At 44.6% G+C, this 22,526-nt stretch overlaps 1 protein-coding gene across 5 annotated transcripts in view; it reads right to left on the reverse strand.

Moving 5' to 3' along the window:
• The window catches only part of LOC121005864 (catenin delta-1-like), a 607,331-nt gene that overhangs the window by 115,746 nt on the left and 469,059 nt on the right, over positions 1-22,526 (reverse strand). For 3 of the 5 annotated variants that reach the window (XM_040438660.1, XM_040438664.1, XM_040438661.1), the window contains one exon: positions 3,020-3,101. The exons of the other annotated variants lie outside the window; for them this stretch is intronic. In XM_040438660.1, coding sequence (XP_040294594.1) covers positions 3,039-3,101 — 63 coding nt within the window. In that variant the 3' untranslated portion in view covers positions 3,020-3,038. The remainder of the gene's footprint in view (positions 1-3,019; positions 3,102-22,526) is intronic. 5 annotated transcript variants of the gene reach the window in all.

Consider the following 22,526-nt stretch of genomic DNA (forward strand, 5'->3'; position numbering starts at 1 on the left):
GGGACACATACAGAAATGCATCCGTATGTCTTCCGTATCTGTTCCGTTTTTGCTGAACCATCTATTAAAAATGTTATGCCGAGCCCAATTTTTTCTATGTAATTACTGTATACTGTATATGCCATACGGAAAAACGGAACGGAAAAACGGAACAGAAACGGAAACACAATGGAACTCAAAAATGGAACGGATCCGTGAAAAACGGACCGCAAAAAACTATAAAAGCCATACGTTCGTGTGAACTAGGCCTTTGAATGGTTTCTATCGGCAGCTAAACCAGTTTTGCACTAGTTTTGATAAATTTCTTAAATTAAGTTTTGTGGAGCACGTAACCAGAGCATAAAACACCATGTTCACATGCATTGCTGACAGAATTTCAGCTAAATTCCCACCTAAATCTTGACAAAGTCCCCAGCATGTGAACATGGGCAGAGTTCATGCACGGTTGCAGGGCAATTATATATTTTTTTTTTACTTCCGCGCCAAAGATGCCCCCCAAAATATTACATATTTGAGTGCCTACAAACAGTGCAAAAAACAAAATAAATAAATAAAGCTATGGCTGCTCAAATGTATATAGGCTGAACAAATTAGTTGATGTTAAGAAAGTGCATTAAGCTATCTGTTAAGTGAGTTTTTCCTAAACTCGGTAAGGGCTCATTCACACGACCGTGGTTTGGTACCGCATCCAAGCCACATTTTTTGCGACTCGGATGCGGACCCATTCACTTCAATGGGGCCACAAAAGATGCGGACAGCACTCCATGTGCTGTCCGCATCCGTTGCTTGGTTCCGTGACGCCGCAAAAAATTATGAGTCATGTCCTATTCTTGTCCATTTTGCAGACAAGAATAGGCATTTCTATAAAGGGCCATCTGTTGCGCAAATTGCGGAGAGCACACGGGCGGCATCCGTGTTTTGCGGACTGCAAAATACGGCACGTTCTTGTGAACTAGCCCAAAGGCAGAGTTCACACTTGAGTTATTTGGTCAGTTATTTCCATCAGTGAGACAAAACCAGTTATGAAGCCTACATCTGTTTTGTGTTTTTGAACTGCACTTAATTTTGGATTAAAATAACTGATGGAAATAACTGACCAAATAACTGAATTGTGAACTCCGCCTTTGTCACACATGCAAAATTCCACATGCATGGCAAAGGGTGAAATCCACAATCAATATACACACAGCATAAATATACATACTGCAGACTTAAAAAGAGCACCTGTCAGCATAAGTAACTCTATTAAACCAGGTATACCTGCCTGGTAGGATTAATTATTCTGATTAAAACAATATATTTCAATTGTTTTAAGCTTGTACAGCTGCAGAGATATTACATTTATATAGTTGAAAATTAGTTAGTTGGAGTACTGAGGGGCTGGCTGTTGCGCTAGGAGCACTATTACAGCTATGCTCAGATGTTCAGTACACTCTCTTTCTCCCATTTGACTGTGGTCTTGCCCTGTCTTCTGGGGCCTGGGCTATGGCTCACAAACTCAGCACCTGTGCTCTAGATTTGCTGTTGGTTCCCGAGCAGCACAGGTTCACAGTGCAAAGGTGCCATGGTGAATATGCACCGTTTGGCAAGCAGCAGCAGGTGGTAACCAGTTGGGGGTGTGTCCCTGCACTGTCTGACTATCCAGTCAGTGCTACCATTCTCAGTCTGAGCAGAAACACCCCCAACTGGTTACCACCCCTCTAAACCCTTACTGCAGACTGCTAGCAATTTATTCATAACTTCTAGTTCAAATAATAAAGGAATGGCACAACATAAGATTCATAAGAGTCATAAGAATAGATGCTCCAGAACTGTTATTACATGGGGAATACATGTAGCTATTAAAATAGGCATGTATGGAGTGGTTGAACGGTCCTCTTTAAAACAAAGGTGCAGCCCAGCAACTACAAGTACACTGCACCTCAAGAAGAACATGTAATAGAACCCTTTGCTTCATGCTATTCCTATGTTAGGAATGGTTCAGCTCTGAACCAAGATAACCCCTTTAAATCTAATTAGAAAAACCCTTTAAGGCTACTTTCACACTGGCGTTTTTGCTGGATCCGGCAGGGTTCAGCAAAAACGCTTCAGTTACTGATAATACAACCATCTGCATCAGTTATGAACGAATCCGGTTGTATTATTTTTAACATTGCCAAGACGGATCCATCATTAAACTCCATTGAAAGTCAATGGAGGACGGATCCGTTTTCTATTGTTTCAGGGAAAACGGATCTGTTTTCTATTGTGTCAGAGAGAACGGATCCGTCTCCATTTACTTGCATTGGGGGTCATGACGGATCAGTCTTACTCTGCATTCCAGAAGGGAAAGCAAACTACAACATGTTGCGGTTTGCTTTACGGTCTGGGAATGCAACTAAACGGAACAGAACGCATTTTGAAGCATTCCGTTCTGTTCAGCTCTCCCCCCATTGACAATGAATGGGGACAAAACTGAAGCGTTTTTTTCCGGTATTGAGCCCCTATGACGGAATTCAATACCGGAAAACAAACGTTAGTGTGAAAGTAGCCTAAGTAAAACAAACATACCAGGAAAAGACATGTCCTTTTAAAATGTCCATGCAATTTTGCTAAACACCTCTGTCTGAAGCACTCATGTTTAGTGTTGGACTGGGCTACACAGGGCCCACCAGTATAATTCATTCTGGGGGCCCACTGTAAAGCTACATGCATATACTACATGCTCACACAACCCCGTTTTTTTTTATATGGACATAGGCAATGTACTGTATAGCATCTCAGCCAGCCTATCTATATGCGAGTCTACTGTGCCATGTGCCACTTCAGCAGGGGGTAGGGCACTAGGCGCCCACCGGGAGATTCACCTGTTCTCCTGTGGGCCCGTCTGAGCCTGCTCATGTTCCATGATCGTAGAACTTTAAATATCCTTTTATGCACCAAAATATATCCATGTCAAGCGTTAGAATTTAAAAATTGAGACAAACATGCAGATGAAATACCAGACAAATGGCAACAATACAAAGTCTGCATTACATACATATGTGGCAGATGTGGAATTAGACTGGTTGGTCCTCAGCATCCCCAAGATCCAATGAGCCCCCAGCACTGAGAGACCTCTCCTGTGACAGAGACCATTAGTAATGACATGGTAAAGCAGTGAAGATTATAAAAAATGAAATGCCTACCAACAAGTATGCTATGTACCCTGTGACTCCTCATTATAAAACACAATTTATATTAGGAATAACTAAGCCCAAAACTGCATAAGTGGAATCAATTTTCAATGTTTATATCGAACACACACAAAAATAACCCCTTATTTTGACTTGTATTGTGATTAAAACTGACAAAAATAAAAAATAATGTTTTTATATTTTAGGAACTCACATGCATGTCCATCTCCGAAACCATTTTATTTTATTGTCCAAAGACAAAAAAAATTTAAGTAACTTTATAAATAGTCCTGACTGAAAATTTCCTACCATTTTTTGGTCAACAGATCCTATGCAGATTTGTGTCACCATGCTAACAGGCTACAAACAAACCTTGTGTCGTTTGATCCTGCTACAATACTCCATCTGGACCCAACTACCTGCTAAGATACCAAAATTATATTTGCAAAAGGTAGGGGACAGATGGAAGGAGTTTAGCTGCATAATCAATCTACAAGGTTTGGAAACAATAGAGACAATAAAAAATTGGGTAGATCTACATATCTTTTCAGATATTTCTTCCTATTCCTCTCCGAATTCTAGACAACTGGCAGCAGAAGTAGCCTTCCCCACTGGTTGTAACTGATAAAGAATTGACATTTACAGACGACTAAAAAATCTAGTTTACGGACCACTTTAGTCTTGTGAGGCGCTTTCACACAGTCAGTGTTTGATTAGCGATTTCCATCAGTGATTCTGAGACAAAACCAGTTGCACATCAAAAACATGGAACAGATGCAACCCTGCAGCACTCCAGCTGCTGTGAAACTACAACTCCCAGCATGCACACTTACTGTGCTGTTCTTTTAACTCCCATAGAATTGTAAGGAGTATTCTGGGAGTTGTAGTTTCAGAACAGCTGGAGTGCCGGAGGTTGCTGATCCCTGCCTTATTTCTTTGGAGGCTCCTTTCCTGATTTTGGTTCAAAATCGCTGATGGAAATCAATCAACCACTGACTAAACACTGACTGTGTGAAAGCAACATATAACTGCCAGCCAACCAATTACCGCTAATGCAACAGGAATCAGAAGCGCAGTTTCAGTTGTATTGTTTTCTGTTTACTACTAGTTCATTACAAAATATAAGGGGAAACGTATTGATACTTTCCCCTTCTACCACATATTCTCACTGTGGTAGGAATGGAGTTTATTTTTTTGAAAAGCTTCTCAAACACATATATACACATTGTGTGTGTATATATATATATATATATATATATATATATATATATATACACACACATACATATATATACACGCACACATACACTATCAGGATGACCTGGCTTCGCATGGATATATTTCAACAATTTCATTTAATGTTTGTGTGAGAAAAAAGATATCCAAAGTGTTCCCCATAACAGTGACCTCTACAGCACCCCTCCCCCTTAATAGTGATCTCCACAGCAGTCCACGGGCTTAAAGGGAGTCTTTCACCTAATCGGAGCGCTTTAGACCTCATTACAATGGTACCTTTCTTTTCTGTGTTCCTCGTCCAGATCATGAAAAAAACCCACTTTTTAAACGTATGCAAATGAGCTTCTGAAGGTGCCCAGGGGTGGCGTTACTGTGCGATATGCCCAGAAAAATGCACCTCTTTCAGCCCTCTGGCCCGCCCTTCTGTCCTATTACCTCCTCCGCTTCCAGCCGGCAAAAGTCACGAGCAGCACCAGAGGACAGCGGGCTGGCTGTCTTTAGTTGGCCGCCGCATGCGCAATCTGAAAAGCTGTTCCTCTGCCCATAATGGGCAGAGCAGTGCGCAAGTGCGGGCCAGTTCCCAGCCTGACTTCTTCTCTTGCCGCTTGTGACGTCCACTGGCTGGAGGCAGAGGAGGAGGTAATAGGACAGAAGGGCGGGCAAGAGGGATGAAAGGGCAGATCGCCCAGTAACACCGCCTCTGGGCACCATCTGAAGCTCATTTGCATACGTTTAAAATGTGTTTTTTCATGATCTGGACGAGGGACACAGAAAAGAAAGGCACCATTGTAATGAGGGTCAAAGAGTCTATAACCTGATCTGAGCGGTCTAAAACGCTCAGATTAGGTGAAAGACTCCCTTTAAGATGGACATCCACAGCAGCCAGTCACCTTAACAGTGACCTCCACAGTGCCCCACCCATTAACTGTGACCTTCACAGACCCCCGTCTCCATAACAGTGTTCTCCACAGCAGCTCGTTCCTCCAGCTGCCCCTTAACATGGACATCTACAGCAGCCCATCACCTTAACAGTGACCTCCACAGAAGACCACCCCCTTAACATTGATATCCACAGCAGGTCGCCTTCTTAACAGTGACGTCCAAATTACGCTGCCCCTTAACAGTGACCTCCACAGCGCCTGACCTCTTAACAGTGACCTCCATGTTACTGCGACCTCTTAACTGTGTCATCCACAGTGCCCTGCCTGCTTTACACTGACCTACACAATGGCCCTCCCAGTAAAAGTGACCTCCATAATGGCCCACCCCCTTAACAGTCACCCACAATGCCCTGCCCCATTAAACGTAACCTCTACTTTCCCCTTAACACTGACTGAACTCCACAGTACCCGTCCCCTTACCAGTGACCGCTACAGCATCCTACCCCCTTAACACTGACCTCCATAGCGTCCCGCCCTCTTAACAGTGACTTCCACAGTGGTCCACCCCCTTAAAAGTAAGCACCCACAGTGCCCTGCACACTGGCCAGACCACTTAACATTGACCTGCACAGGGCCACTCTAGTTTAAGTGACCCCCCCCAATGCACCACGCCACCTTAATATAAGACTTCCACATTACCCTGTACCCTTAACAGTGACCCAACAGTGAAGCAAAATGGCTGAGTTGTTCTGGGAACCTGATGTAACTGTTTGTCAAGGTTGAAGGACCTGCGACTTTCTATTGGATAATAGGGGTCATGTCACTGTGTGAATGGCAGTTAGAATGTGAGTGAAGCTGCAAGCTCCTATTGGCCAATATATTTTTTGGGGAATATCTCAGGAACGGTACGTCCTATAGAGAGCTGAGACCTGATGTAACTATGTGCCAAATGTGGTACAGATCGTTCCAGTCGTTTGGCCATGCATAAAGAACAGACAGAAATTCATTTTAATATATATATATATATATATATATAAAAATATGGAAACAGAGGACGCAACACACTAGCTTTAGGGTGCAAAATCAGGCCAACATGAACTGGCACCAAGGTCCAATTCAATAGAGAAAAATACAAAAAGCCAACAGCACTCCGATATAATCAAGAAATAAACGTGGTTTATTCACCCAGTGTCAAATAGCAACGACGTTTCAACTGCTTGTTGTGGTCTTACTCAAGCTATACAGACATATTTTACAACAGTGATAGATAAAGATGTGGCAATTCATTACACTAAATCATCCAATTAGAATAAAAATAATCACAATTCATATGAAAATCCATCAATTAATTGTGTTAATGTCATCCAGCAACAATGTGCAATCATATCTGATAAAAATAGTGTCAGTGCCTAGTGCAAAATACATTTTAATGTATAAAAGTGCATTGTCAGGTATAATTGATGATTAAAAATTCACGTGTTACCAATGTGTGATGTGTTGATTAAAAACTTACAAAACCAGTGTTACATTAACTGCCAGTATCGATGGAGCACCACGGTCCCGAGAGCGTCCACACTTTGCTAATGCGCATGTGCGAGATCCAATTGATCTCACAATATGTCAAGCGCAAAAGGACTCTATAGGAACCTCAACAAAGATGGCAGATCCTGGAAGTAAATACATATGTGCATATCTGAGCATTAGTTACCACCCAAACCAGGGTCATGTGATCACAGGCCGGAAGAGACCTGCATCGCATCACTGCTGTTGGAGGTAAGTATTAGTGTTTATATGTGTGTATTTTTTTTCTTTGTGGGGGGAGCTGGCACTATGGGGGGGGGGGGGGAGCTGGCACTATGGGGGGGGGGGGGGGAGCTGGCACTTTTTACAGCTCCATTTTTTTTTGGGTGGCATTCTGGGGGCAGCACCATGGGAAAGAGGAGCACTATGGGGGTATCTGGGGGCTCTAAAGGGGCTTTTTTTTTTTTATTATTGGCACATTATGGGGGGCACTATAAGGGAGAGCGGCACTATGGGGCATCTGGTGTCACTATAGGGGCATTATTTGGGGGCACTATGGGGAAGTGGGGGCTCTAAAGGGGCCTTTTTTATTGGCACATTATGGGGGGCACTATAGTATCTGGTGGCACTAAGGGGGGATTTTTTTACTGGCACATTATGGGAGGCACTATAGGGGAGAGCGGCAATATGGGGCATTATTTGGGGCACTATGGGGGAGTGGAGCACTATTGGGGCATCTGGTGGCACTAAGAAGGGGCATTTTATGGGGGACTCTGGGGAAGGGGGAGAAGAGCACTACAATGGCATTTACTGGGGCACTATATAGGGGTATTTTATACTGGCATACATTATGGGGACATTAGCTCAACTGCGGGCACTAAGCAGGGGTATTTCATGTACTGTCATATTATAGGGAGAATTATTACTACTAGGGAGTATTATGCGGAGCTTTACTACTACTGGGGGGCTATGAGGAACATGATCACTAGTATGGGCACTATAGGGGCATTACTACTACTAAGTGGGGAGCACTTACTTTGGGGGGCACCCTGGCACAGTATCAGCTTAGCACAATTATTTTTGAGGGACATTATCTTTATACCATTAGTGTCTGGGCGCAGTTATTTTTTAGAGCACTGTGTGCCAATAATTGTTGAAGGGGGCACTATCTGTGTGGTAGCAGTATTTCCAGGGGGACTGTTTCTGCAGTATAGTATTGAGGTTGGCAGGAAAGTGTGTCCAGAAGATGTGAAGATGATGGAAATGTGGGAAACTAATGTCTATTTGTCAATCTCTGCAGAGACGGGAGATGGCTGAAAAATCATCATGGCGGTCTGGTCTGAATGGAGAAGATGAGGAAAGAGAACGTCTATAACAAAGGTGACATCACTGGATGTAAGAGGTATTGGGTGCTATGTAGGAGAGGAGATGCACCGGCTCCTCCCCCTGCCATTTGCAGAAGGAGGATTCACAGCTGGGTGAGGACGGCCAAAGGGGGCAGCAGGCCACGGGCGGGTGGCAGATAGTGGGGGGAACCACAAGCCTTGAGCTGGATCTGGGGAGGGAGGAGAGCGGAGAAGATTCCTGGCTGTAGCCTGCTGTTTATTGTATAATGTGAAGCAGGCAGTGAGGACAGGCCCTCCGCTCTCTGTATGATGTGTAGAGACAGGCCTCAACAACAGAATTTCAACTGTACAGTGTTTGCTGGGAGTGGCCTATTATATGTAGGAGGGGCTTTTAATAATGGGCAGGGCTAAAAATGGGCCACTTGACTGGATTTGCCCCCCAGGACTAAGGCTGCCAGCCCTCCCCTGTCCACAGTGCCCGCCCCTTTAACAGTGACCTCCACAGTGCCCATCCCTTTAACAGTGACCACCCCTTTAACAGTGACCTCCACAGTGCCTGCCCCTTTAACAGTGAACTCCAGAGCGGCCGTCCGTTTAATCGTGCCCCCTTCCCCCATGCATGTAGCAGTGTAGTTGTGCCGTCCTACGTCATATGACTGAATATTTAAGGACCTGCAAACCACTAAAACCTGTGATCATTTGTTATGGCAACCTGGAGTAGGACCTGCGAGTTCTATTGGCCAATAAGGGACATGTGGCCGTGTAAATGGCAGTTCGGATTTAAGTGAAAGGGTTGCTGGCTTCTATTAGCTAATGCAAGTCATTTTTTGGGAATCTCTCAGGAACGGCAAGTCTTAACCCAGTCAAAAACCTTCCCGGACACCTGATGTACCTGTGTGCCAAATTCAGTGAAGATCGGTCCAGTCGTTTGGTCGCGCATAAAGAACGTCAAGACAGACAGAAACTCAGATATATATATGCATGTCCGCTAAAGGAATCCGCACCGTCGCATTTACAATCACGAAATTTGGCACACAGGTACATCTGGTGTCCGGGAAGGTTATAGACCAGGCCTCAGCTCTCCAGCACCTACCATTCCTGAGCTATTCCCAAAAAATACAAATATGGAACATCACATGACCTACATTAGCCAACAGAAGACTGCAGGTCTTTCTCTTCATATCCCAACTGCCATACACATGGTCACATGTCCCTTATCAGCCAATAGAAGCTCGCAGGTCCTTAGTCTCCATATACACACAGTTTTACACCAGGTTTCCATAACAACCCAGCCATTTCTCTTCACTGCTGTAGGTCAGCTTTAAAGGGGCAGGGCGCTGTGGATGACACTGTTAAGGGAGCGGAGTGCTGTGGAGGTCACTGTTAAAGGGGAGGGTGCTGTGGATGTTACTGTTAAGGGGGCAGGCTACTGTAAAGGTCACTGTTAAAGGGATTCTGTCAGCTAAATTTTAGTAACAGAGCTTTTGACATCACCAGTCTCCTCAATTTGTTTTAAAATATACCAGTATTACTGCCATCTGTTTTGTCATTTTGTTAAAAAAAAAAAAAAAAAACACTTATTAATATGCTCAGTCATGTGCCCAAGGGGCTGTCCCTCTTGCCGTTGGTGCCCAGCCGCACCCATTCTCTAAGAGCCCAGCACCGCCCCACTGCTAATTATTCTCTCCTCTCATCGGCGATGGTGTGCCGTAATCTCATGCATGCGCCCTGGATCCAAGCAAGCGACGTGAGCAGACAGGTGGCGCATGCGTGCTTTGTTCGCTGCCAGGACACCGCACGGGCGCTTACCAGTGGATCCAGGGCACATGCGCGATATTACGGCTCACCATTGTCGATGAGAGGAGTGAATAATTAGCAGTGGGGCGGTGCTGGGCTCCTAGAGAATGGGCGGGGCTGGGCACCAACGGCAAGAGGGACAGCCCCTTCGGCACATTACTGAGCATATTAATAAAAGCAATTAAAAAATAAATAAATCACAAGACAGATGGCAGTAATACTGGTATATTTTAAAACAAATCGAGAAGACTGATGTGGTGATGTCAAAAACTCTGTTACTAAAATCCAGCTGACAGAATCCCTTTAAAGGGGCGGGGTACTATAGATGTCACTGTTATAGTGGATACTGTCGATATCTTTTAACGACACACAAACATTAAATGAAATAGATGAAATATACAGTGCGAAGCCGGGTCCTTCTGCTAATATATATATATAATCACCCTCCTTGACTTTTTCATATTTTGGTACATTACAGCCTTAAAGTTCAATGTTTTGTTAATCTGAATTTTAGGTGATGGATCGCAATAGTCTAAGTTGGTGAAGTGAAATGAGAAAAATATATAAATAAAACTATTGCTTAGAAATAGAAAACACAAAATTGGCATGTGCGTATGTATTCACCCCCTTTGTTAGGAAGCCAATAAAAAGCTCTGGTGCAATCAATTACCTTCAGAAGTCACATTAGTGAAATGTTGTCCACCTGTGTGCAATCTAAGTGTCACATGATCTGTCATTACATATTCACACCTTTTTTGAAAGGCCCCAGAGGCTGCAACACCTAAGCAAGAGGCATCACTAAACAAACACTGCCATGAAGACCAAGGAACTCTCCAAACAAGAAAGGGACAATGTTGTTAAGAAGTACAAGTCAGGGTTAGGTTATAAAAAAATATCCAAATCTTTGATGATCCCCAGGAGCACCATCAAATCTATCAAAACCAAATGGAAAGAACATGGCACAACAGCAAACCTGTCAAGAGACGTCCGCCCACCAAAACTCACAGACCGGGCAAGGAGGGCATTAATCAGAGAGGCAGCACAGAGACCTAAGATAACCCTGGAGGAGCTGCAGAGTTCCACAGCAGAGACTGGAGTATCTGTATATAGGATTAGCCGTACGCTCCATAGAGTTGGGCTTTATGGTAGAGTGGCCAAAAGAAAGCCATTACTTTCAGCTAAAAACAAAAAGGCACAATGTGATTTTGCAAAAAGGTATGTGGGAGACTCCCAAAATGTATGGAGGAAGGTGCTCTGGTCTGATGAGACTAAAATTAAACTTTTCGGCCAAAGAAAACGCTATGTCTGGTGCAAACCCAACACATCACATCACCCAAAGAACACAATTTTCACATTGAGACATGATGGTGTGGGGGGATGTTTTTCAGTAGCCGGGACTGGGAAACTGGTCAGAGTTGAGGGAAAGATGGATGATGCTAAAAACAGATATATTCTTGAGCAAAACCTGTAAACACTCTGTCCGTGATTTGAGGTTAGACAGAGGTTCACCTTCCAGCAGGACAATGACCCCAAACAAACTGCTAAAACAACAATTGAGTTTAAGGGGAAACATGTAAATGTGTTGGAATGGCCTAGTCAAATCCCAGATCTCAATCAAATAGAAAATTTGTGGTCAGACTTAAAGATTGCTGTTCACAAGCGCAAACCATCTAACTTGAAGGAGCTGGAGCAGTTTTGCAAGGAGGAATAAGCAAAAATCCCAGTGGTAAGATGTGGCAAGCTCATAGAGACTTATCCAAAGCGACTTGGAGCTGTGATTGCTGCAAAAGATGGCTCTACAAAGTATTGACTTTAGGGGGGTGAATAGTTATGCACATTGACTTTTTCTGTTATATTGTCATATTTGTTGTTTGCTTCACAATAAAAAATAAAATAAAAATCTTCAAAGTGGTGGGCATGTTGTGTAAATTAAATGATGCAAATCCTCAAACAATCCATGTTAATTCCAGGTTGTGAAGCACCAAAATACGAAAAAAGTCAAGGGGGGGGGGGGATACTTTTGCAAGGAACTGTGTGTGTGTGTATATATAAACTGTAAATCAGAGCAGCACTCCAAAATTACAGTAAAAAAGGATGTGTTTATTTACCCATAAGTGATGTGACGCTTTGGCTCCAACATGAAGCCTTTCTCAAGGCTTGAGAAAGGCTTCATGTTGGAGCCGAAACGTCGCTTTACTTATGGGTGAATAAACACATCAAAAAAGGATGCAATATTGGAGTGCTGCTCTGCTTTACAGTTTCATATTTTGGATAAGCCTTTCATTTGGAGCTAGCACCCATTTCTAATACTGGTTGGTGCTGCCATATTTTCACTATATATACATACATATATATATATATATACACATACACACACACACACATATAGAGGTATTCAATAGCGGTTTGCCAGAAATTTCATTACTGATGCTTTCGACACTAATCTTTATACTGTATGTGCTATCTGGGATTACAAGCATATAACTAATTCTGCTTTCTCGCTCTTTGTTTAGATGTACATGTAGATTGACGTCAAGAGGGTGAATAAAGAAGCTTGAACATATGCTACAGTGTGCAGTGCTCCATGTGTTTAGAAACAATTGGCTTTATTTATTTGTTTAAATGTTTCTACTTGGTTTCAAATCAACCTCAGGCTTTATTTTTATCATTAGAATGTATATATATATATATATATATATATATATATATATATACACACATATACACTGCTCAAAAAAATAAAGGGAACACTTAAACAACACAATGTAACTCCAAGTCAATCACACTTCTGTGAAATCAAACTGTCCACTTAGGAAGCAACACTGAGTGACAATCAATTTCACATGCTGTTATGAAAATGGGATAGACAACAGGTGGAAATTATAGGCAATTAGCAAGACACCCCCAATAAAGAAGTGGTTCTGCAGGTGGTGATCACAGACCACTTCTCAGTTCCTATGCTTCCTGGCTGATGTTTTGGTCACTTTTGAATGCTGGCGGTTCTTTCACTCTAGTGGTAGCATGATACGGAGTCTACAACCCACACAAGTGGCTCAGGTAGTGCAGCTTATCCAGGATGGCACATCAATGCGAGCTGTGGCAAGAAGGTTTGCTGTGTCTGTCAGCGTAGTGTCCAGAGCATGGAGGCGCTACCAGGAGACAGGGCAGTACATCAGGAGACGTGGAGGAGGCCATAGGAGGGCAACAACCCAGCAGCAGGACCGCTATCTCCGCCTTTGTGCAAGGAGGAACAGGAGGAGCACTGCCAGAGCCCTGCAAAATGACCTCCAGCAGGCCACAAATATGCATGTGTCTGCTCAAACGGTCAGAAACAGACTCCATGAGGGTGATATGAGGGCCCAACGTCCACAGGTGGGAGTTGTGCTTACAGCCCAACACTGTGCAGGACGTTTGGCATTTGCCAGGGAACACCAAGATTGGCAAATTCGCCACTGGCGCCCTGTGCTCTTCACAGATGAAAGCAGGTTCACACTGAGCACATGTGACAGACATGACAGTCTGGAGACGCCGTGGAGAACGTTCTGCTGCCTGCAACATCCTCCAGCATGACTGGTTTGGCATTGGGTCAGTAATGGTGTGGGGTGGCATTTCTTTGGAGGGGCGCACAGCCCTCCATGTGCTCGCCAGAGGTAGCCTGACTGCCATTAGGTACCGAGATGAGATCCTCAGACCCCTTGTGAGACCATATGCTGGTGCGGTTGGCCCTGGGTTCCTCCTAATGCAAGACAATGCTAGACCTCATGTGGCTGAAGTGTGTCAGCATTTCCTGCAAGACGAAGGCATTGATGCTATGGACTGGCCCGCCCGTTCCCCAGACCTGAATCCAATTGAGCACATCTGGGACATCATGTCTCGCTCTATCCACCAACTGTTGCACCACAGACTGTCCAGGAGTTGGCAGATGCTTTAGTCCAGGTCTGGGAGGAGATCCCTCAGGAGACCGTCCGCCACCTCATCAGGAGCATGCACAGGCGTTGTAGGGAGGCCATACAGGCACATGGAGGCCACACACACTACTGAGCCTCATTTTGACTTGTTTTAAGGACATTACATCAAAGTTGGATCAGCCTGTAGTGTGTTTTTCCACTTTAATTTTGAGTGTGACCCCAAATCCAGACCTCCATGGGTTGAAAAATTTGATTTCCATTTTTAATTTTTGTGTGATTTTGTTCAGCACATTCAACTATGTAAAGAACAAAGTATTTCAGAAGAATATTTAATTAATTCAGATCTAGGATGTGTTATTTTTGTGTTCCCTTTATTTTTTTGAGCAGTATATATATATATATATATATATATATATATATATATATATATATATAAAAATATAGGAGATCCCCTATTGGACTATTCATGGACCGTAATGGTGAGAGGGCTGGGGGTACACCGCACTGATGTGTGGGGTCCCCATAACCTGATCGCAACTTTGGAGGGGTTGTTCCACCCGTGAGGATGGATCCCTCTCCGATTGGTCATGATAGCCATATTGATATTTTGGGAATAAGGGCATGCTTCCAGAAACAATGATGGCACCCTTGAAAGGTTGCCGGATTATGCACATGCGCTGGTTTCCACAAACGTTATGTAGTGGAGCCGGGCTGCAGGCGCAATCTTGGTTATGTGGGTTGTTTTTTGACACTCTGTGGCGTCTGTGCTGTTAGTAAAAGGAGACGGCAGCTTTGGCCATTATTCACATGGACGCGCGTTACTGATTGGCAATGTCATGTCTCTTGGCAACAACTTCTTTTGCCTCCTATCTACATGGACGTACATTTTAATGATTCACACACTATCTATTATCACTATAAGGCTACTTTCACACTAGCGTCGGGGCTCCGCTTGTGAGCTCCGTTTGAAGGGTCTCACAAGCGGCCCCGAACACATCCGTCCAGCTACCAATGCATTCTGAGTGGATGCGGATCCGCTCAGAATGCATCAGTCTGGCAGCGTTCAGCCTCCGCTCCGCAGGCGGACACCCGAACGCTGCTTGCAGCGTTCGGGTGTCCTCCTGGCCGTGCGGAGGCAAACGGATCCGTCCAGACTTACAATGTAAGTCAATGGGGACGGATCCGTTTGAAGTTGACACAATATGGCTCAATTTTTAAACGGTTCCGTCCCCCATTGACTTTCAATGTAAAGTCTGGACGGATCCGTCTGAACAACTTTCAGACTTAGAATTTTTTCTAAACTATAATGCAGACGAATCCGTTCTGAACGGATTCAAACGTCTGCATTATAGGAGAGGATCCGTCTGTACAGACACCAGACGGATCCTCTCTGAACGGTAGTGTGAAAGTAGCCTAAGGATAAAGTTCACTGCTGTTATGGATATACCATTATCACTTTGGAAATACATTATCAGATGTATAGTGGTTGGATACATCTTAATAAGTTCAGCATTTCACTTAATTTTATGCACAATGTGTATTGGTATTTGTATACGTAATTGATCACATGATGTGGCTATGCTAATCAGTCACATGATTTTGTATTTGAATGTTTATTGGTCACTAGATTATTTGAGTGCTATTTAATGTTGGCACAAGCTTGTATACCTTTGCTTGAGAAAGGCTCAGTTGTGAGCTAAAACGTTGCAATTGTTCCACATGGGTGAATAAATACATCACATCTTTTCAAGTCTTGGAGTGCTGTCCGATTTCATACGTATATTAAGGGTGAGAAGCCAATTCCCTTGGACCTTGCACCTGAGCCCGTCTACTGGTGCCGCCGAATCTCTTTCTCATATATATATATATATATATATATATATATATATATATATATATATATAAATAAAAAACACAAATAGTGCAGCAGCACAGTCAGACACGATGTACCAGGTGCAAAGTCCCCACAGAGGTCGGCTCTTCCTCCACGAAATATATCAACGAATGATGAGGCAGCACTTCCAGTATAGAGTGAACGGGTGAGGACCCCAAACTTTATTCAAGCGACGTTTCGGCCTGCTCAATGAGGCCTTTCTCAAGCTACATAACAGTGCATATGACAAGGTATTTATACCCACAGTTCAATACAAGTCAATTACAATCTGTGGTTAGGCGTGACTCCAATCTAGTCACGTGATCATTAACCATATCATCACATGACATAAGTGCATAATAAACATTCTCATATTGAGAGCATACAAAAGTTACATAAGTGATCATAAAAGTATCAAAGGTAATATATAGAGATAAACTTCTGTGCATCCATTACATTTAAATAGAATACATATCTCTCTATTCAGTACGTGATTACACATAATAAGCACTGTGCAGAAAGTGTTAAGCGCATATAGGGTTAAAAACATCAGTTATTGGTACAGCTGTACCTTATCACAAGTTAAAAACAGCAGGACGGAGCTCACCACACATGGACACTTGGAACCGGCCAGCATTGGCGTCCCCTCGTCGACGGTGCGCATGCGCCGAGCCAGACGTCAATGGTCACACCCCCCGACACAGCCGCGCTCACACGTGACAGCTCCATGGACCGCAACGTCATCCCCTGGAGCGCACCGTAAGAGAAACAGCTGTGAGGGGAGGGAGGCCAGGACATGTGACTCAGCGTCAGACGCACAGCACACGGGGGTGTGTTTAGTAACCATGGTGATGTAAACAGTAAGGAGACATGCGGACATACACCCTGACACCAGGAAGCATACATGTGCACGCGATCCAAATAGCAGTGCACTTACAGGCGCAAATAGCTGGCCCAACGGTAAGGCAATCAAACTCTGCTGACACCCACAGAGCGACCGCCTAATCCGCAATGGCCATCACCAATGCACCCTGTTCGTGTGCGGTTACGATGGGACACACCTCCCATCTGCCTACACCTATAGCACTGATGTGTGTATAACTCCACCGGCTCCCTAGTGTGTGACAAGTGAACTAACACACACCATCAGTACAGATAAAACAACTGTCATACATCCATGAATACAGTGTGCATCATGCTGCCAATCCAGGTCATCAGTCGCAGTCCTGCAAGTCTCCACACAATGGTCACTTTCACGCTCATGTATCCAAGGCCTCATTGAGCAGGCCGAAACGTCGCTTGAATAAAGTTTGGGGTCCTCACCTGTTCACTCTATACTGGAAGTGCTGCCTCATCATTCGTTGATATATTTCGTGGAGGAAGAGCCGACCTCTGTGGGGACTTTGCACCTGGTACATCGTGTCTGACTGTGCTGCTGCACTATTTGTGTTTTTTATATAAGGACTTAGCAGCTTAGCACTGAATTTAACTGAAAATGCATGATTCGTCTGAGAGGGACCCGCTTGATGTGTTCTCCTATACCAGACAGGATGAGGAGAGGATCCTCCACGATTTGGTGAGCGATTGCACGTTTTTATCCACCCCATCTGTTACAGAGCTAAAGAAAGGCTATGAGGCTGACGGTAAAAGGCTGGCCTCGATGGAGCTGCATCTAGCAACCCTAGCGGAATATTACAAGTCGCACAGGATACCAAGGGGAATGCACTCCCAACTGAAGCCAAGTCTGTTTCCAGCCGACAGTAAGTTTGCACAAAAATTCACACAGATCTCGAATAAATACGCCCTGGATGTGATATTGTTGAATCTGGAATTCTTGCAACATGAATTGGGCGGTATACGGGAGCATCTTGATAAAGCTGTCATTAAGCTTAAAGAGGCCCTCCCTGTACAGGACTATGACACCTATTTAACTAATTGCTCTGCTTATCTGGAGAAATTCAGGAGAGAACAGGAGGCTATCAAACGGCGCAAATGGTTGCGTGATGAAGAGGATTACCGACGGGGTAAGGTGTACACCTGGCAAGAACCAAAAGGCCAAAGACGACAACCGTTTTATGGTAACCCCAGCATCAACAAAAGAAGCAACACTAACCCTAGGAGGAGAATGGCATCTACCAATGAAGATGGAGCCACGCACATTGCACAGCGGCATGATGATGATTTTTTAGGCCCTGCCATGGATCCAAAAGGACCAGACGTGGTGGACAGAGACAATACAAATGGAGAAAAAGAACAACGGAGTGTAAGGAATCAGCCATTAAGGAAAAGGAATCCATAGTGGTAAATATATCTTCCCACGATTTGACTGATGCACAAATTGAACTCCTATCCAAGGGGTTAACCTTTTGCCCTGCAGTGGGAGTCGATTGGTATCAACTTGAAGTAGATTTGCAAAATTTTTTTAGAAGCATCAAGTTAAAAGTGTGGTTTTCTCAGAATGACCAACATGTGATTGGTGGCGACACTGAGCAGGGTTGTGAACTCTCTCTTCGGGGTGTGGGTTTACACGCTAAGAGTGACTTCACACCGCAGATTAAATGTCCAGCCATAGACGCATTTATCAATGCAGTGAGGGCGGATATTGAGCATTTAAAAGACTCTATGTCTGAAAGAGGGCTCAAACATCCTAACATGAAGTCAGCCGAGATACGTGCATTGGGTGAACTTTGCAACAACGGCTCCCTCACGGTCAAACCGGCCGATAAGGGGGGAGCCGTTGTTGTGATGGACACCGAATGGTACGTCTCAGAGATACAGAGACAGCTGGGAGATCCCCTGGTATATAGACAGCTGAATCATGACCCTAAATTTGATGTGATAAAGGTTATCACTAGTATACTTGATAGAGCAAAAGTAGGAGGTTTGATCGATGAAGCTCTCTACAGGTATCTATTGATAACACACCCTAAAACACCATTGATATATGTGTTACCTAAAATTCACAAGAGCATACAAAATCCCCCGGGGAGACCCATCGTCTCCGGGAGGGAGTCTGTGTTCTCCAACTTAGCTATTTTCTTGGATAAGATACTGAGAAGGTTTGCTGTTGGAGCCAGATCCTACATACGTGATACAGATGACTTCCTGAATAGGATTGCTAATGTGGAAGTGACGGCTAGGACTCTGCTAGTCTCCTTTGATGTGGTGAGCCTCTACACCTCTATCAACCATGATAGGGGTGTAGAGGCAGTCAGGAAGTGTCTGGCTTCCACCCAATACACTGATGAATGTAGGGAGTTCATATTGGACCTGCTCGGTGTAGTTTTAAGGTACAACTATTTTGCTTTTCAGGATGGCTACTATCTACAACAGCGGGGAACCGCAATGGGTTCGAATATGGCGCCGACTTACGCCAACATTTTCATGTCGGGCCTGGAGGCTGAACACGTCGATGTGTCCCACCACTTCGACCTTGTGCGGGGGTGGTGGAGATACATAGACAATGTTTTTGCCATCTGGGACGGCACTGAAAGTGAGTTGGCTAACTTTCACATTTTTTTGAATGCAATAGACCCAGAGATACAGTTTACTCTTACGTGCTCCACCGAGCAGGTACAATTTTTGGATACCATGGTGATCAAACAAGGTACGGTACTGGTGACCGACTTATACACCAAACCAACGGACTGTAATAAGCTTTTGAAGTTCGAGAGCTGTCATCCACGGTCCATGGTCAAAACCTTACCACGGAGCCAGTTCCTCCGCGTGCAACGTATAGTTAAAGATCCCAAGTTATGTGACAAGAGATTGTCGCAGATGGCGGACAAGTTTGTCAATAGGGGGTATCCTAGAAGATTAGTTCATAGACAACTGGATGAGCTGGAATCTAGGATCCCTAAGGACACTAACAAACAGACTAGGGTGCCATTCATCTCTACTTTCACTGAGGGTAGTTATCAAGTAGCAGATGCTATCAAAAAACACTGGCCAATACTGCACAGCAACTTTCAAAAGGTGAAAGAATTTGCCGTACCTCCCCTGATGTCCTACAGGCGAGCTCCTAGTCTGAGGGACAAGCTAGTTAAAGCTGAAGTGGCTGGGGGTAAGGCCCCAGTTCAGACCTATATAGGTCGCAAGAAATATGGATGCTACCCGTGTTTAGGTTGCGTAAACTGCAGTTACATGTTGAAAGGGGAGAAATTCACACACCCCATATTGAAGAAGCAATTTGAAATACGACATTTCCTGACCTGTGATAGTTCATTTGTGATCTATCTTCTGTTTTGCCCCTGCAATCTCTTTTATGTAGGGGAGACCATTTGTGAGGTCAAGACTAGAATGAACTACCACAGGTATTCGATTCGTCAAAAAAGGAGAGATCTTCCTGTGCCTAAGCACTTTGTTTAGGCGGGGCACGGAGAGAAAGATCTCAAATTTAGGGTGATAGATCACATTCCCCCACTTAAACGGGGAGGTAACAGGGAAAGATTACTTAAACAACGTGAGATCATGTGGATATACAGGCTACAATGCGGAATGTAGATGGGAATTATGTGGGTGACAGATGTGTGCAGCGCTCGCCGACGTGGGGGTCCTTGACCACCCAGTCTGGTGTATGAGACATCTAACAGTGCTAATGTTTCTGATAAGATAATCAATGTATATTGATGCATTTTTTATTTATTCTAGATGACTTTGGATGAACTTGATGAGCCTTTATCTATGTACTGGATGGAGCCGCCCAATGACCTTGGATACATGAGCGTGAAAGTGACCATTGTGTGGAGACTTGCAGGACTGCGACTGATGACCTGGATTGGCAGCATGATGCACACTGTATTCATGGATGTATGACAGTTGTTTTATCTGTACTGATGGTGTGTGTTAGTTCACTTGTCACACACTAGGGAGCCGGTGGAGTTATACACACATCAGTGCTATAGGTGTAGGCAGATGGGAGGTGTGTCCCATCGTAACCGCACACGAACAGGGTGCATTGGTGATGGCCATTGCGGATTAGGCGGTCGCTCTGTGGGTGTCAGCAGTTTGATTGCCTTACCGTTGGGCCAGCTATTTGCGCCTGTAAGTGCACTGCTATTTGGATTGCGTGCACATGTATGCTTCCTGGTGTCAGGGCGTATGTCCGCATGTCTCCTTACTGTTTACATCACCATGGTTACTAAACACACCCCCGTGTGCTGTGCGTCTGACGCTGAGTCACATGTCCTGGCCTCCCTCCCCTCACAGCTGTTTCTCTTACGGTGCGCTCCAGGGGATGACGTTGCGGTCCATGGAGCTGTCACGTGTGAGCGCGGCTGTGTCGGGGAGTGTGACCATTGACGTCTGGCTCGGTGCATGCGCACCGTCGACGAGGGGACGCCAATGCCGGCCGGTTCCAAGTGTCCATGTGTGGTGAGCTCCGTCCTGCTGTTTTTAACTTGTGATAAGGTACAGCTGTACCAATAACCCTATATGCGCTTAACACTTTCTGCACAGTGCTTATTATGTGTAATCACGTACTGAATAGAGAGATATGTATTCTATTTAAATGTAATGGATGCACAGAAGTTTATCTCTATATATTACCTTTGATACTTTAATGATCACTTATGTAACTTTTGTATGCTCTCAATATGAGAATGTTTATTATGCACTTATGTCATGTGATGATATAGTTAATGATCACGTGACTAGATTGGAGTCACGCCTAACCACAGATTGTAATTGACTTGTATTGAACTGTGGGTATATATACCTTGTCATATGCACTGTTATGTAGCTTGAGAAAGGCCTCATTGAGCAGGCCGAAACGTCGCTTGAATAAAGTTTGGGGTCCTCACCCGTTCACTCTATACTGGAAGTGCTGCCTCATCATTCGTTTATATATATATATATATATATATATATATACACATACATACATACACACACACATATACACACACCCACCATCTTCCATAAATGATAAAAGCTATACAAACTAGCCGATTTTCTTCAACATAGCACAAACGTTCATGGTCTTAAAGGGGTTATCTAGTTTCTGAAACAGCCCCCCCCCCCCCCACCATGTGCTGGGCCCCTCACAGGTAATATACATACCCTGCTCCTGGTCCCCGCACCGCCGCTGCTGCTTCTCCCTGTACACGGATTAAAACATCCGGTGTCGGGGAGGTTTAGGGGGAGCAGTCAATGACAGGTGGGGACAGGGACGTGTCTCCCTAGCATCGTAGGTGACGCTAGGGAGGCTTGTCCCGGCCTGCCATTGGCTGCTCCCCCCACCCCCCGATGTTTTTATCCGTGTACAGGGAGAAGCAGCAGCGGCAGTGCAGGGACCAGGAGCGGAGCGGAGTAAGTATATTACCCGGGGGAAGGGGAGTAGCCAATGGCAGATGGGGACAAGCCTCCCTAGCATCACGCACGATGCTAGTGAGGCTCGCCCACGTCCCCACCTGCCATTGGCTGATCCCCCTAACCCCCTCTCCCCCGACACCGGATATTTTCATCCGAGTACAGGGAGAAGCAGCAGCGGTACGGGGACCAGGAGCTGTTTCAGAAATTGGATAACCCCTTTAACCCCATTTTTTTAATCGCATTCCAAGAGTTATAACTTTTTAGTTTTTTCATTAATGTACCGTATTTTCCGGCATATAAGACGACTTTCTAACACTAGAAATTATTTTCAAAAGTCGGGGGTCGTCTTATAGGCCGGGTATACTCAGATGCGATGGCATATTTTAACCCCCAGGCGTTGCGATGGTGACGGGGACGCTAGCCTGGTGGTTAGAATATACAGGGCCACGCCGCTCACAGGAGTACATTTACAAACTGTAATCAGTAACTTTAACTTT

This window comes from Bufo bufo, chromosome 6 (genome assembly GCF_905171765.1).
Source record: "Bufo bufo chromosome 6, aBufBuf1.1, whole genome shotgun sequence".
NCBI classification, from domain to species: domain Eukaryota; kingdom Metazoa; phylum Chordata; class Amphibia; order Anura; family Bufonidae; genus Bufo; species Bufo bufo.